Genomic DNA, 12,355 nt, shown 5'->3' with positions numbered 1-12,355 from the left:
GATCCCCAGAATCCTCTATCCTGCCTCTGCACCTGCAACTGAACTCAGGGGGTCTGCTGCTTGGGGTGCGTCAAATTGAACACCACCCAAGGAAGTGTTGAAAGCAAAGAGTCTTTATTACTTGTCACAAGTAAGGAGACAAGGAGATCGCTCTCAAACCACTGCCTCCTCTTAGGGTTAGACGGGGTCTTTTATTCGGTAAGCTTCAGAGCGGGGGCAGGGCGCCGGCTCCATTAAGGAACTGACTTTGTTACTAAAGCACTTCGGATCAACTGCACATGCTCAGTATGTCAAGGCGCTGTGTTGAACATAACACATTGTTATGTTCAAAAATGGCTGACCCCCACCCCCCATAGGAGATCTTAGAATTATAATGAGCTAAAGGTAACTTCAGGGCAATTTAGGGGGCTTCTCTGCAAGACCTGAGCAACAGTCCGGCTTGAGCTGGCTCCCGCCATGGGGTAGCCGGGGGAGCACCTGGCCCTCCGTCTCCTGGGTGGGAGCAGCTTGTTCTACAAAACAGACACATTCTTTCCCCGCTGTCGTCCCTTCCCTCTCCTCCTTTCTACTGAGCGCTTGCAGCCCTCTGATCCAAGCAACTCTCTTTGGCATCCTAGCTCACACACCCGCTGAGCAGCTCGCACCCCCTCTGCCCCCAGCCCCTGGCACCCCCCTCTCTACTTCCTGTTTCCACCAGTCCGACTCCTTTAGATACCTCCTACAGGTGCTGCGGTGGAGGGTGTGTCTTTTTGCCATTGCTTATTTCACTTAGCAAAATGTGTTCAATGTTCATATGTCAGAATTTGCTTCCTTTTCAAGACCGGGTAAGGGGCACCTGGGTGGCTCAGTTGGTTAAGCGACTGCCTTCGGCTCAGGTCGTGATCCTGGAGTCCGGGGATCGAGTCCCGCATTGGGCTCCCTGCTCGGCGGGGAGTCTGCTTCTCCCTCTGACCCTCCCCCCTCTCATGTGCTCTCTCTCTCTCAAATAAATAAATAAATAAAATCTTAAAAAAAAAAAAAAGACCGGGTAATATTCTATTGCCTGCATCTGCCACCATTTCCTTATCCATTCATCCACCGATGGACACATGGGTTGCTTCCACTTCTTGGCTATGGTGAATAGTGTTACAATCAATAGAAGTGTTTTAGACACTTACCTGAGTCAGTAAATAAATGGCCCGTGGGCCTCAGACAGCTCTAAGGAGAAGGGTCCCTTCCAGAACGGAGTTCCGTTCAGCCTTAGCTTGGGATGTGAGATGAAATGGGGACAGGCGCAGCCTGGGTTCCGTGTGTCCTGGCCACTGGCGGCAGCCCCCTTTCCATTGCTCTTGAACTTCAGGGGTGAGCATTTTGGAGTTGTGGGGACAGTCTGGGATCTGCTCCAGTTTATACACCATGGGAAATCACTCGCTAGCGCCACCCCTCTGCATGAGCCACAATACAGTGGAGGACACGAGGCTCCCGCTAGGATTGCCAGGTTAAAATCCAGGATGCAATATTTGGAACATACTTGTACTAAAGAATTATTCAGTATTTGTCTGAAGTACTAGTTTCACTGTGGGTCCAGGACTGTTATTTGCTAAATCTGGCAACCCTACCTCCTAACCCACTGAGGGGCTCCCTCACAAGCCAGGACAAGGACCTTTGCATCCCGACCCAGGTTCCCTGAGAATGGATGGTATGGATGCTTCTGAACTCCAGGCCTGGCTTGGAGCACGGGGTGTCGAGCCCCATCCTGGTGCACTAAGCTTGCCCCTAAGTCACCTGCTTGACTGACCCCTATCCTTGCCTCGCTCTCTTTGACACTAGGCAGTGAGTCTGCCTGAACCCCAGAAGGCTGCCCTGAAATCCATTTTTCATGATCTCTCTTTTTTTTTTTTTTTTATCAGGCAGCCCCCCAGTGGTGATCATGAAGCCTCATGTCCTGCCTGTGCTTCTCATCAGGGGAGTGAAGAGTGGGTGGCTGGGGCGGATGTAGACAGGGGCAGCCGCGGCGTGGCCTTCGGAGTGTGAAGGAGTCAGCCCTTTTGTGGATGCCCTCAAGAGCCTGGCCAGGCGACGCTGCAGCGTGGGGCTCTCTCCTGTGAAGGGGAGTGGCGCATGAGACCACTTTGGGCAACCTGCTGGCATGGGTCCACAGTGTCTCTGAGTCCCGAAACCCTCCTCTCCCAGAAAAAGGGCCTTTGCTGCCTCTGGGCACAGACAGAGGTGCGATGAGAGGGACTGAGGCCGTCTCTGGGAGCACGGAATGTTCCCTCTCCAACCCGCCATTGATCGCCTGCCTCCCTTGCTTTAGCAGTTACGAGACAACAGGGCCTGGAAATCCTCAGTCCACCCACCCTACCCAGGGTGGGCACCCCACAGGCCTAAACCAATGCCTTATGCTCTCAGGAGACCTCTTGTCCCTTATCCTGAAGGCTGATAAAGAAGCTCCTTCTCTGTGCTGGCTCATGAAGGGCTGAAGGGCCATGCATAGGGGGGTGTGGGAGAAGGAGGTCTGGAGTTCTGAGACTAGGGACTGCATGGTTGGCCCTGGCCCTGTGGGCCTTCAGACTTGTTGCTGGAGCCATCTGGGCTGGGGGCCGACAGGCACCAGATGGCACCCCATAGCCTATCCTTGCAGAAATGTGGTGAGAACAAAGGAAGTTCTCAGAGACCTCCTCCCACCCAGCTTTATACTTACGGTATGGTCTTAGTAATGGACGCTGCTCTGGGATTACATGATTAAAGTGTGTCTCCCACACCGGCCTGGTCTCCCCCTAGGGGCATGTGGTCATCCTAATGTCCTCAGGGCCCAGTAGCAGGTGCTCAGTGAGTGTGGAATCAATGCAGGCAAGAATGCCGCACCCCTCCTGGGAGATCCTGGGAGAGAATTGGCCCGGCACGAGGGAGCTGGGAACACTTCAGTCCACACTCATCCTGTCCTGCCCTCGGGGGAGAGACAGCAGAGGCAGCCCTAGGAGCCCCAACCAGCCGTGAGACCCCTGCCGTGAAGCAGTCATGTGGACTTGAATGGGTGCCGAGAGGGACCCCAGAGGGACTTGCTGGGAACCAGGGCCAGGTCTACTCCTCTGCCTTCCCCCATGGAAGAGGGCCAAGGACTCCTCATGGTTGTCTGTCCCTCACCCCTCACAAGCCTGGGTCAATCCAAAGCAAACCGGGAGACACCCGATGGCTTCTAGGGCTATGGTGCCCAACAGAGTAGGCACTAGCCACCTGGCTATTGAGCTCGAAAGTGGCTAGTCCAAACTGAGATGTGCTATAAATATAAAATACACACTGGATTGCGAGGATTTAGTACAAAAGAATGTAAAATCTCTCATTAGTGGTTGTTTTATATGAATTACACGTTTAAGTGGTTGTATTTGGATCTGATAGGTTAAAGTTCCATTTTACGTGTTTATTTTTACTTTTAAAACCTGCGGCTACCGGACTTAAACGTGTGATCGCACCTGATGTCTACCAAACACTGCTGCTTTAGACCCACAGGTGTCTTGACCTCTCTGGCCCCACGGGTAGCAGCCGGGTCAGCTTTCAGGTGTGGGTCTGGCAGCAGGGCGCCTGTCTCACTCTTCTGGACCAAGGTGGCCAAGTGCACGTGGCGTGGTGCTGGCGGAGGGAGGACCGAGAGGCTGGGGTGCTGGGGTGTGAGCCCAGGGCAGCTGGCCCCTGTGACAGGTAGGCTGGCCAATGCGGAGCCCCAGGTTCCTTCCCATGCCTTCTGCATTGTGGTCACAGGACCTTGGATCTGGAGGTAGCCTTGGGGGCTACTGCCTATTGCAGTGACAAAATGGGGCAATTCTCGGTGGCAAACAACTAAGTCGGTGGTTCCAGAAGCTAGGTTCCTTGAGTCCCAATTCCACCCTTTTCCCAAACTGCCCCCCTGGGGCTCTCAGAGGAGGTTGAAGACCCCTTCCTACTCTGCATAGTTTGATATATCTTTGCACATGCCCAAGCCATTTCAGGAATGCTCGTTGGCCCTTCCTTCTATCCAGCTGCCCTTGACCGAGCAACCGTTTATTCTTCAGGTCTCCGTTGCCTGGAAGCTCTAGGATGGCAGGATCCTGGTGACGTTTGGTATACAGCCCAGCACGCTGGCAGAATGAGGTATATGGCTGAGATTCATTGAATGAATGAATGAATGAATGAATGGTCTCCATTCCTCAAGGAAACCCATCCTGAATGCCTCCCATCCCCAAACCAGCCAGGGCCTCCGTAACTCCCTGTCCCCTCATCGTCTGAGTCCCTGCTGGACAGCGAGCTGCCCTGGGGCAGGGATGGTGGCTACACTTACCTAACAGCTTCCAGAGCCCGGCACCGAGCAGGTGCTCAGGCAATCGGGAATGAAAAACAAACCTGGGCCAGCACCTTCCCTGATGGAGGGACAGATGCCCAAGGTTGTCCGCAAACCCTCCCACTGTCCCGGGAGGGTGGGCCGAGCGCAGCAGTCCTGCGGGTGATGCGGAACCCCTCCTCTCATCACAGCTGTGGCTCTGGGCGCCTCCCTCATCCGCTCGGGATCCCGGTGGATGCGGACGAGGAGCAAAGTGGTCACCCAAGGAGGCGACTTGGGTGCGGACTTGGAGGAGGCGACTTGGGAGCGAACCCACGGAGGCGACCTGGGAGCTCCACCGAGAGCTGCCCGAGCGCAGCCCCCGGGGCCTTCTGGGCGCTGACGAGGGGCATCGCTAGAGGACTCCTCTGCAGGAAGCACGAGTCCCGCGGGACGCGCAGAGCCCTCGCTGGTTGCCCAGGCCTCCTGCTGGCTGTGGGGTGTGGGCCCCCTCCCGCCGCCCAGTGCAACAGAGCCTCACACCATCCGGCACGGAAAACATTGCTTTATTCACCGCGTTTGCCAACACACGAGGAGTGCAAAGGGCTCCTTGAGACACAGGCCCTGGTGGGGGCCGGGGGCCGGAAACCCCAAGAGCGAGCAGGACAGGATGGGAGCGGGAGCTACGCAGCAGCGGCAGCAACACAGAATCATGCAGGGCGCGCGGGCTCCGGCCGCAGCGAGGCGGCCGTACATTCTATTGCTCGTTAAGGGGCGCGAACGTGGACAATGTACAAAAAGGGGAAATAGGTCTTTGCGTTAATGAAAAATACATTTTTTTCTCTACAAAGGAATCTTTTCTAATACAAGAAAATAAATATTGCAACATAAGCCAAAAATAATTTAAAATTGCTCTTTTCAATATATTTTCAGTATTTCTCTTGTATATTAACAAATGGCACATCACTTTCTTTGAAACAAGGACAGGAGGTGTCACCTCCTGTGACATTCATATCATCCCCCCACCCCGAGTCGTTTGTGGAGCACAGAGTGTTGGTGCGTCTGAGGGACAAGGTGGCAGGAAGTGCCTTAAAGAACGGACTCCAGCCCTGGCTCCTTGGCCAATGTGGCCAGCTGGGCCGGGGCGTGGGAAGCGGCCTCCCCCAAGGCCTTGCTACGGCATCCAGACCATTCTGCAGAGCTCCGGGCACGGGCAGAGGTTAACCACATCTGGCAGTGAGCAAGGAAATGCCCAGTCCAGCTGCCGCCAATGTCTGTTAGTAGTGGGCAGTTGATTCCCTAAAAATTGCCCCAGCCAGTCCCACAATGTGCCCATACACAACACACAGACACGCATGCGCGAGGACACAGGGCATGCACCCTGGCCCAGGCGCACACACCTACAGTCCGGCACCCACGTCTGGAACCTTGGTGGCTTCTCGAAGGAAATCGAGACCCTGACATTACAAACGCTCACACACTGTCACAAAGTCAGAGAGCTCATTTAATAAAATAAAGCCTTCTACCTTTCTTCTCCTTACTCACTTTAAAATACATTTATGATCCATAAAAATAACTTTCCGTGCACCATATCCTTTTCTTGCTGTGATGAGGGGGAGGGAGGAGCTGTGCAGCCAGGACTGGGAGAATGGGGAATGACAGAATGAATAACAGAGCAGCTTCTCCCTCCCAGAAGAGGGCCAGTGAGTGGGGGCAGATGTGGTCAACCAGGAGCTCTGCCTTAGCCTCGGGCCTGCAAAAGGCCTCCTGCCTTCTTCCCTGTTTCCAACCTCAATGCCAGGGGTGGCAAAGCTGTCTACACGGTGGGCAGCAGACCAGAGAGGGAAGGGGCTGTGGCTAATGGAGGAAATGACAGTGGTGGGGATCAGCATCTCTGACCTCTGTGTAGCCTTGCTGGGCGTCCTAGAGGTGGACAGCTGCCCGGCGGGAACAGCCCTAGGGCTGGCCTGGGAGTGAAGGCCCCCCACATCCCTCACCAGCTGGCTGAACAGATCCCTGGGCCCTGTGCAGGACATGGCCCCAGGGAGAGTCCAGTCCAAAGCCAAGAGCCAACACAGAAGAGAATCCAGAGGCCAACTTGGGCAGAGGCCCCCTGAAGAGAGCTGGCTTCCCCGCCTGGCCAACCCAGACCAGACCCTGGCCGGCCAGGCTGCATTCTCTCCTGCCCCCGGGGGAGCCCAGGCTCTGCCTCAGGACGCATGAAGGGGTGAGGGGGCAAGGGCTGAGTCTACTGGGCCCGAGCCATTCCCGGCACCCCACCCCCACCCCCGGCAGAGTTGGTCGCTCTTTAATCGCGTCCCCTGGCTTCCTGCGAGGTCAGATCGGGCAATCCAGCACAGACAAGACTGTGACCCAAAGCACGGGGAAGGAAGGACGACTGTTCAAAGGCAGTAAACAGAGAACGGGGGTTGGGCCGCTGGTGCAGACGCCGCATTGGCCGTGACTCCCAAGGAGGCAGGCGGACTGAACTCTCCACGGTGCCTTGTGCCATCCCAACGCCCAGAATCCTGGAAGCCCGCCCTGAGTCCACTCCACCCGGACCAATGTGCCCAATCTTCTGAACGGAGTCCTGTCTTTGCTTCCGGTTTTGCTAAAATTCACACGAAACGGAGTGTCGATGACAATGCCACCGTCGTACCTTGAAAGTTCTGCCGTCGGGGGTGGGTGGTCACGCTGCTCCCCATCCCGCTGATCTGCGTTGTGTATTTGTGCTGGGGGGAACCACATGGTGAAGACTTCCGCCATGCTGGTTTTGTGGTCGGTATTCTACCCCCCCACCCCCGGGTGAGTCTCAGAGTTGGGAAAGCTCACAGTGGGCCCAGCCCAGGATCTGAAATCCAGCGCTGGTTCCCGCTTCCCGATTCTAACAGTTCAGCAGCAGAACAGCACCCTCTTCCAAGAGCTTGGGCTCGCTTCCTTGGGTGTGTGCAAGAACAGGTCTCTACACTTTGTTGCTAAAGAACTCCATTTAAAAAAAAAAAAAAGTCCAAGTGACAAGTTGTCAGGTCCAGGCTGTGCTGTATTATGGTCAAAATATTCTTTGGCATCCATAGAATGATTCGACTTATTCACTGGACTTTTGCAAGGTTCTTGTTGGAGAAGTTCTGGCTTCACCAGTGGCAGAAGTGACCCAGGAGTAATTCATGAAAGAAAAAAACCCATGTTTTCACTGAATTCCTTTTGTGTTTGTTCCCTGAGCTATCACCCTGGGGCCACTCCACTGAAACTCTTCAGAGCAACTACCTGGGACCTAGAGGGTGGGACGGAAAAGGCGGCAGGTGGGTCGGTGGTGGGGAGGGAGGGCATACCCAGGAGAGGGGGTAACGGCTCACAGGGACAGAGGAACGAGGAACATCCAGCAAGACTTGAAATCTGCCCCAGGCCCCGGGATCCCACTGCTTGTTGGAAGGAGGAGTTTCCAAAAGGAAACCGAGGAAGAAGCTTGTCTCTTAGCAGGACCGGAAAACTTGGAAAGGCAAACGGTCTGGTCTGGTCAGGTCAGCTGTCTGGGAGTGACCAGACTTCGGCCGAGACTGGCCCCGAAGGAAGGAAGGAAGTTGGAGCCCCAGAGCAATTCTCTAAGTGGGTGAGTCTGAGCCCCACGCCCCCGTCTGGGCACTGGCCCTCCCTTGCAGCTCCCACCGGCACTGGCGGCTGGCTGTTTGGGAGTCCCCTGAGTAAATGGCACAGCTCAGGAAGGATTCTAGGAACCCTTTCTCAGAGCCGCCGGGCTGGGCACTGGCAGGGGCGGAGCAGCAAGGGAGTGGGGGGTCGCGGGGTGGGCGGGCAGGCCTCAGATGATGTGGGTTGATCAGGAACAGCTGTGGTTCCTCTGGAACCAGCGGGCCCTCTGCGCCCCCTCAGTGCTTTCTTATATAAGCTCGTTGTGCTTGTGACAGTGAGTAGACTCTGGCTGGGTATCACTTAGCATACTTCCTTGGGGATCAGTGGAGTGCAGCAGGACCCCCCAAATGGACCCCAGTGGGATTTGGGGGCAAGGCGGGGCAGGCCCTGGGCTGGCCCATCTGCCATGAAATAATGCCCAAACGACGGTCTGTGTCACCCAGTGGCAGCGGGCTGGAGGCCTGAGCTCTTCTTCACCTTGCCTACATCTAGCCAGGAGCCCAGCGATGCCACGCGGGCCAGGGCGGGGCACTGCCCAGGCAGGGATGGTGCACAGGACCTGCGACAGTCCCTGCGGCCAGAGCCGTGGAAGGAATCCTACTGTCCTAGGCCAGCACAGAAGAAAGACAACAGTGTGGAATTCAAAACTCTCTCTATATTAAAAATAAAACCACAACAGAGTGGCAGTCTCAAGGGTCTGAGACACTCAGCAGAGATTGGAAATGGCAGTTGTGACTGGGCTGAGGCCTCACGGGAGGACCAGGGCAGGGCCTGGGACGGGGTAGGGGGTGACTTAGGAGGCCAGCACCCCCATGCGGACCACCTCCTCAGCCCCTGCTTCCCGGGGAGCCCGCTGCACCCCACTGTCCTCAGCTTCCACATCTGAGTCGCTCATCTCCCCATCAGAGAAGTAACCATCGGTCTCAGTGTCAAAGTGTAGGCTGACCTTGGGCCTCTCGGCCACAGCAGAGGGCGGTCCTGTCCCAGCATCAGGCCTGGCACCTGGCGATCTCCGGGTTCCCTTGTTCTCGCGGGGCAGCCGGAGCCGGCCCAAGGGCTTGGGGCTCACTGTAGGGCCAGGCACTTGGACATTCGAGTCGGCAGCCATTGGGGCTGCCTCATCCGGGGTCTCGGGGGCCAGCGGAGGGGGGCTCTCGGGGGCTGCTGGGATGGGACAGTCCCCAGCTGCAGGGCTAGACGGCAGGTGGGAAGGCGTTCGCCGTGTTGGTTTCCGGGCCACTGGCCCTTGCCCCCCCTTGCCACTGCCTGCATCCTGGCCCCAGGGCTTCTTGGGGGATCTGTCTGGAGTCGTCCGTGAGCCAGGCCCATCCTGCGGTGGCTTCTTCTTGGCAGGCAGGCGGGTGCGGCCCCGGGCCTTCCTGGCAGGGTCCCCAGGTCGCAGCGAGGGGTCCCGCATGAAGCTCAGCAGCGTCTCCTCGTCTTGCAACAGCTCCTCTGACAGCAGCCCCGGAGCGGGGTCTTCACGGTGCCCGTTGTTCAGGGACCACTCGCTCATGGCCATGTTCTCCGCCGTGATCTGCACTGACTGAGCCAGCCAGCTGTTGAAGAAGGTGCCATCGATGGGGAAGGAGGTGGACAGGCCTGGCCGAGGGGAGAGAGGACACAAGTGAGATACTCGCAGGTGTGGGTCCCACCCTCTCAGGAAGCCCTCTCAGACCCTCCCCAGCAGGCCACGGTGCACCTGCCTCCCTCCCTCTGTGCTAGACCCCACGGAGCCATCTTGATTTGCTGACCCTCCCACCACCACCACCGAAGAGGGGGGTCCACACCATATTCCCCTTTTCCCCAGATCAACCTATTCCCAGAACTGGTTTCATGATTTGTGGTGCAGAATGCAAAGTGAAAACGTGGGCTCCCTGTTCAAAAATTATTAAGATATTTCAAGGCAATAAAGTAGAGCACTAAACCAAGCAAGAGCCCTTTGAGACGGGACAAGTACACACCCGTGAGGCCAGCTCTGCTCACCACCCCCTTCCCGGCGATGCAGGGGATGGAGGAATGAAAGGAAACGCCCTCACGCCATCAGGGGCGGTGGGTTTTCATGAGCGCTGCTTCCAAAGCAGAGAAGCTGGATCAGTGTGTCAGGTGTGAACGGGGTAGTGAAGGGCTTCTAGGTAGAAATTCCCTCTTGGGGGTCCGGGCCAGCAGGTGATCCTGGGCTTTTCTTTTGATACCCACGTGGTCCCCTTCTTGAGACTGATGGAAATACAAGATAACCTGAGGCTTCCTTGCTGGAGGTGAGGTCTGGAAGATGCCACAGTCATCCCTGAAAAGTGTTCTAGGGGAAACATGTGACACCCTGGGAGACAGAGCCCAAAGCCAGGGGACCCTCAAGGGCTGTTCTGCTTAATGCAGCAGCAGTAAGGATTCTGTGAGTGACGACGGGCTGGGCCAGTCCTGTGGCCACTCCTTTGGCTCTCTTGGGGTAGCTCCAGGAAGGCTCCCTGGTGCTGAAGGGAGGGCTCGCTGGAGAAATCCCAGCAGGGTGGGACTAGGATGGAGAATTCTGGCAGACCCTCATCTCCCAGCAGAGGGCTTCGTTCTGGAAGGGCCTAGATGGCCTACAGGTCCCTTGAGGGCCTCCAGAAAAATCTGGCATCCAGGACTCTGGCTAGGGGAATGTGCATGCAGGCTCCTGAGCCCCTGGCCCAGTCTCCAGGTCTACACAAGAGGAATTTCTTGGTCAAAAAAAAAAGGAATTTCTTGGGATGCAGACAGGACTCTGAGACCCTACCTTGTTTCCTTTATGGCTAAAAGGTGTGAGCACCTGGGCATGGAAGGGCCTGCTTAGCCCTTTGGGTTTCCTCCTCTGTGCAGTGGAGGTACCGGCAGACCCTGCTGGCCTTAGGTTGGGGGCTGCAAATGGAGTGATGGTGTGATCCTGGCCACGTCTGCCAGGCCAGTGTGGCCACTCACTCACCCAGCTGCCCCAGGACTGAGTCGGGCCCCGCCTTCACTTTCTCTTTCTTCTCTGGGCTGCCCTTCGGGCCCTCACGGCCTTTCCTTTTCGAGTCACTCTTCTTGCCCTTTGCTCTCCTCCCAGACCCCTCTGTGCCAGGGAAAGAGAGAGCAGGAGGGAGGTGGTTAGCCCAAGCAGCTCAGCCAAAACCAAGATCACTGCCGACCAGCCTAAGAGTCCTCACTCACCTGCACCTCACCTTCCAGGTCACCTTGCCCTGCTGACGGGCCCCAGGCTCAGAGCCACAGGCGGCTGGGTAAGTGGGGCTCCTGAGTCAGAGACTGGTGGGGAAGAGGGGGTCGGTCACTGTCTACTGCTGCCCTTGAGTGGCTTGGGGAGGGCACAGGGCCACGAAGAGGGTGGAGAACACTCCTGTAGGACCTGGAATGCAGGCTGAGCTACATGCCTACGATGTGGAGGGAATCCTAGTGGGTGGGGAAGGTGGCGGAGGTGAGTGGCCAGGACAGGGCCTTCAATGCCAGGCTGAGGAGCCAAGCAGGAGGAGGTGGAGAAAACACTGAGGAGTCGAGAGACATGGGTTCTAGTCAGGTCCTTGAGCAAGTCTCCTGCCTGGTCTCCTGATCTGCTCTTGAGGTCACGCAGTAGATGGCAGACTTGGGGTGCACACCTGGCCCTCATATCCTTTTGGTCCCTGACCATACGGGTCTAGGGAGCCACCGAGAATGCTGGAACAGGGGAGGACACCTGCAGGGAGAGGCCCAGCTGCCAGAAATCTCCTAGCTTTTCAGCCAGAGGCTGCGTGCTTCCAGATGAAGCTTTAGAGAAGGCTGAGGGATAGGCAGTCTCCCCGGCTCTGCCGCTAATCCCCGGTGCAACCTCAGGCCAGGCCTCGGGAGCCTCATCTCCGACATGGGACCTGTGCCTACATACTTGGGAGGGAGACTTCGAAGTTTCCCCCGCTGCCCTTAGGAAAGTCTGAGCTCTTTGAGGCCATAAAACCTTGCATGTCTAACCCCATCAACCCCCAAACCTCACTTGAGACATCATCCTTTTGCCCCAGTGGCTGCGAGGCCAGCCTCCTTCCCGTTTCTCTAAAAAGCCAGGCTCTGGCTTCTAGGATTCCAAACTGTCCTGCCCTCCACCTGGTTTAGCTCACAGCATAAATGTCACTGCCGTGGGAAGCCTTCTCCAGCCCTCTGGCCACAGAGGCCTTGACAATCTGCTGGTAGCCATGTCCTGTCCCAGGGCCGAATGTCACCACCCCGAGGGCATCAGCACAGGCAAACCAGTCCCCTCTCCAAATGGCCTGCTCTGAACAAAGGGCTGCCTGTTGCTGCCACTTAGGTCTAAGAGCTGCAAAAGTCCCCAGGCTCCACACGGGGATCGGGCCCTGGCTCTTGACCAGGTTTCTGAAATCCCGTACCTGAGACTACCACACACCCTGCCACTTTCTGTCGCCCTGATCGTGGGGCTCTCCTTCTGCAGCCGGACGTGCG

The 12,355-nt window shown here is 56.8% G+C and overlaps 1 protein-coding gene across 16 annotated transcripts in view; it reads right to left on the bottom strand.

Moving 5' to 3' along the window:
• Window positions 1-4,823: 4,823 nt before the first annotated feature.
• Window positions 4,824-12,355, bottom strand: part of JADE2 (jade family PHD finger 2) — a 53,075-nt gene continuing 45,543 nt past the window's right edge. For 13 of the 16 annotated variants that reach the window (XM_064595920.1, XM_064595917.1, XM_045892704.3 and 10 more), the window contains 2 exons: window positions 10,860-10,988; window positions 4,824-9,520 (listed from right to left, as the gene is read on the bottom strand). In XM_064595920.1, the coding sequence (XP_064451990.1) occupies window positions 8,712-9,520; window positions 10,860-10,988 (938 nt within the window). In that variant the 3' untranslated portion in view covers window positions 4,824-8,711. Of the gene's footprint in view, window positions 9,521-9,885; window positions 10,136-10,859; window positions 10,989-11,020; window positions 11,180-12,355 lie in introns of those variants that run through there. The other 3 variants (XM_064595919.1, XM_064595913.1, XM_064595921.1) reach the window with 3 other exon arrangements.

Source organism: Mirounga angustirostris, unplaced genomic scaffold (genome assembly GCF_029215605.1).
Source record: "Mirounga angustirostris isolate CCGP_5_RB_7025 unplaced genomic scaffold, mMirAng1.0.hap1 SCAF_7, whole genome shotgun sequence".
NCBI classification, from domain to species: domain Eukaryota; kingdom Metazoa; phylum Chordata; class Mammalia; order Carnivora; family Phocidae; genus Mirounga; species Mirounga angustirostris.
This window is presented reverse-complemented; position numbering and strand designations above follow the sequence as displayed.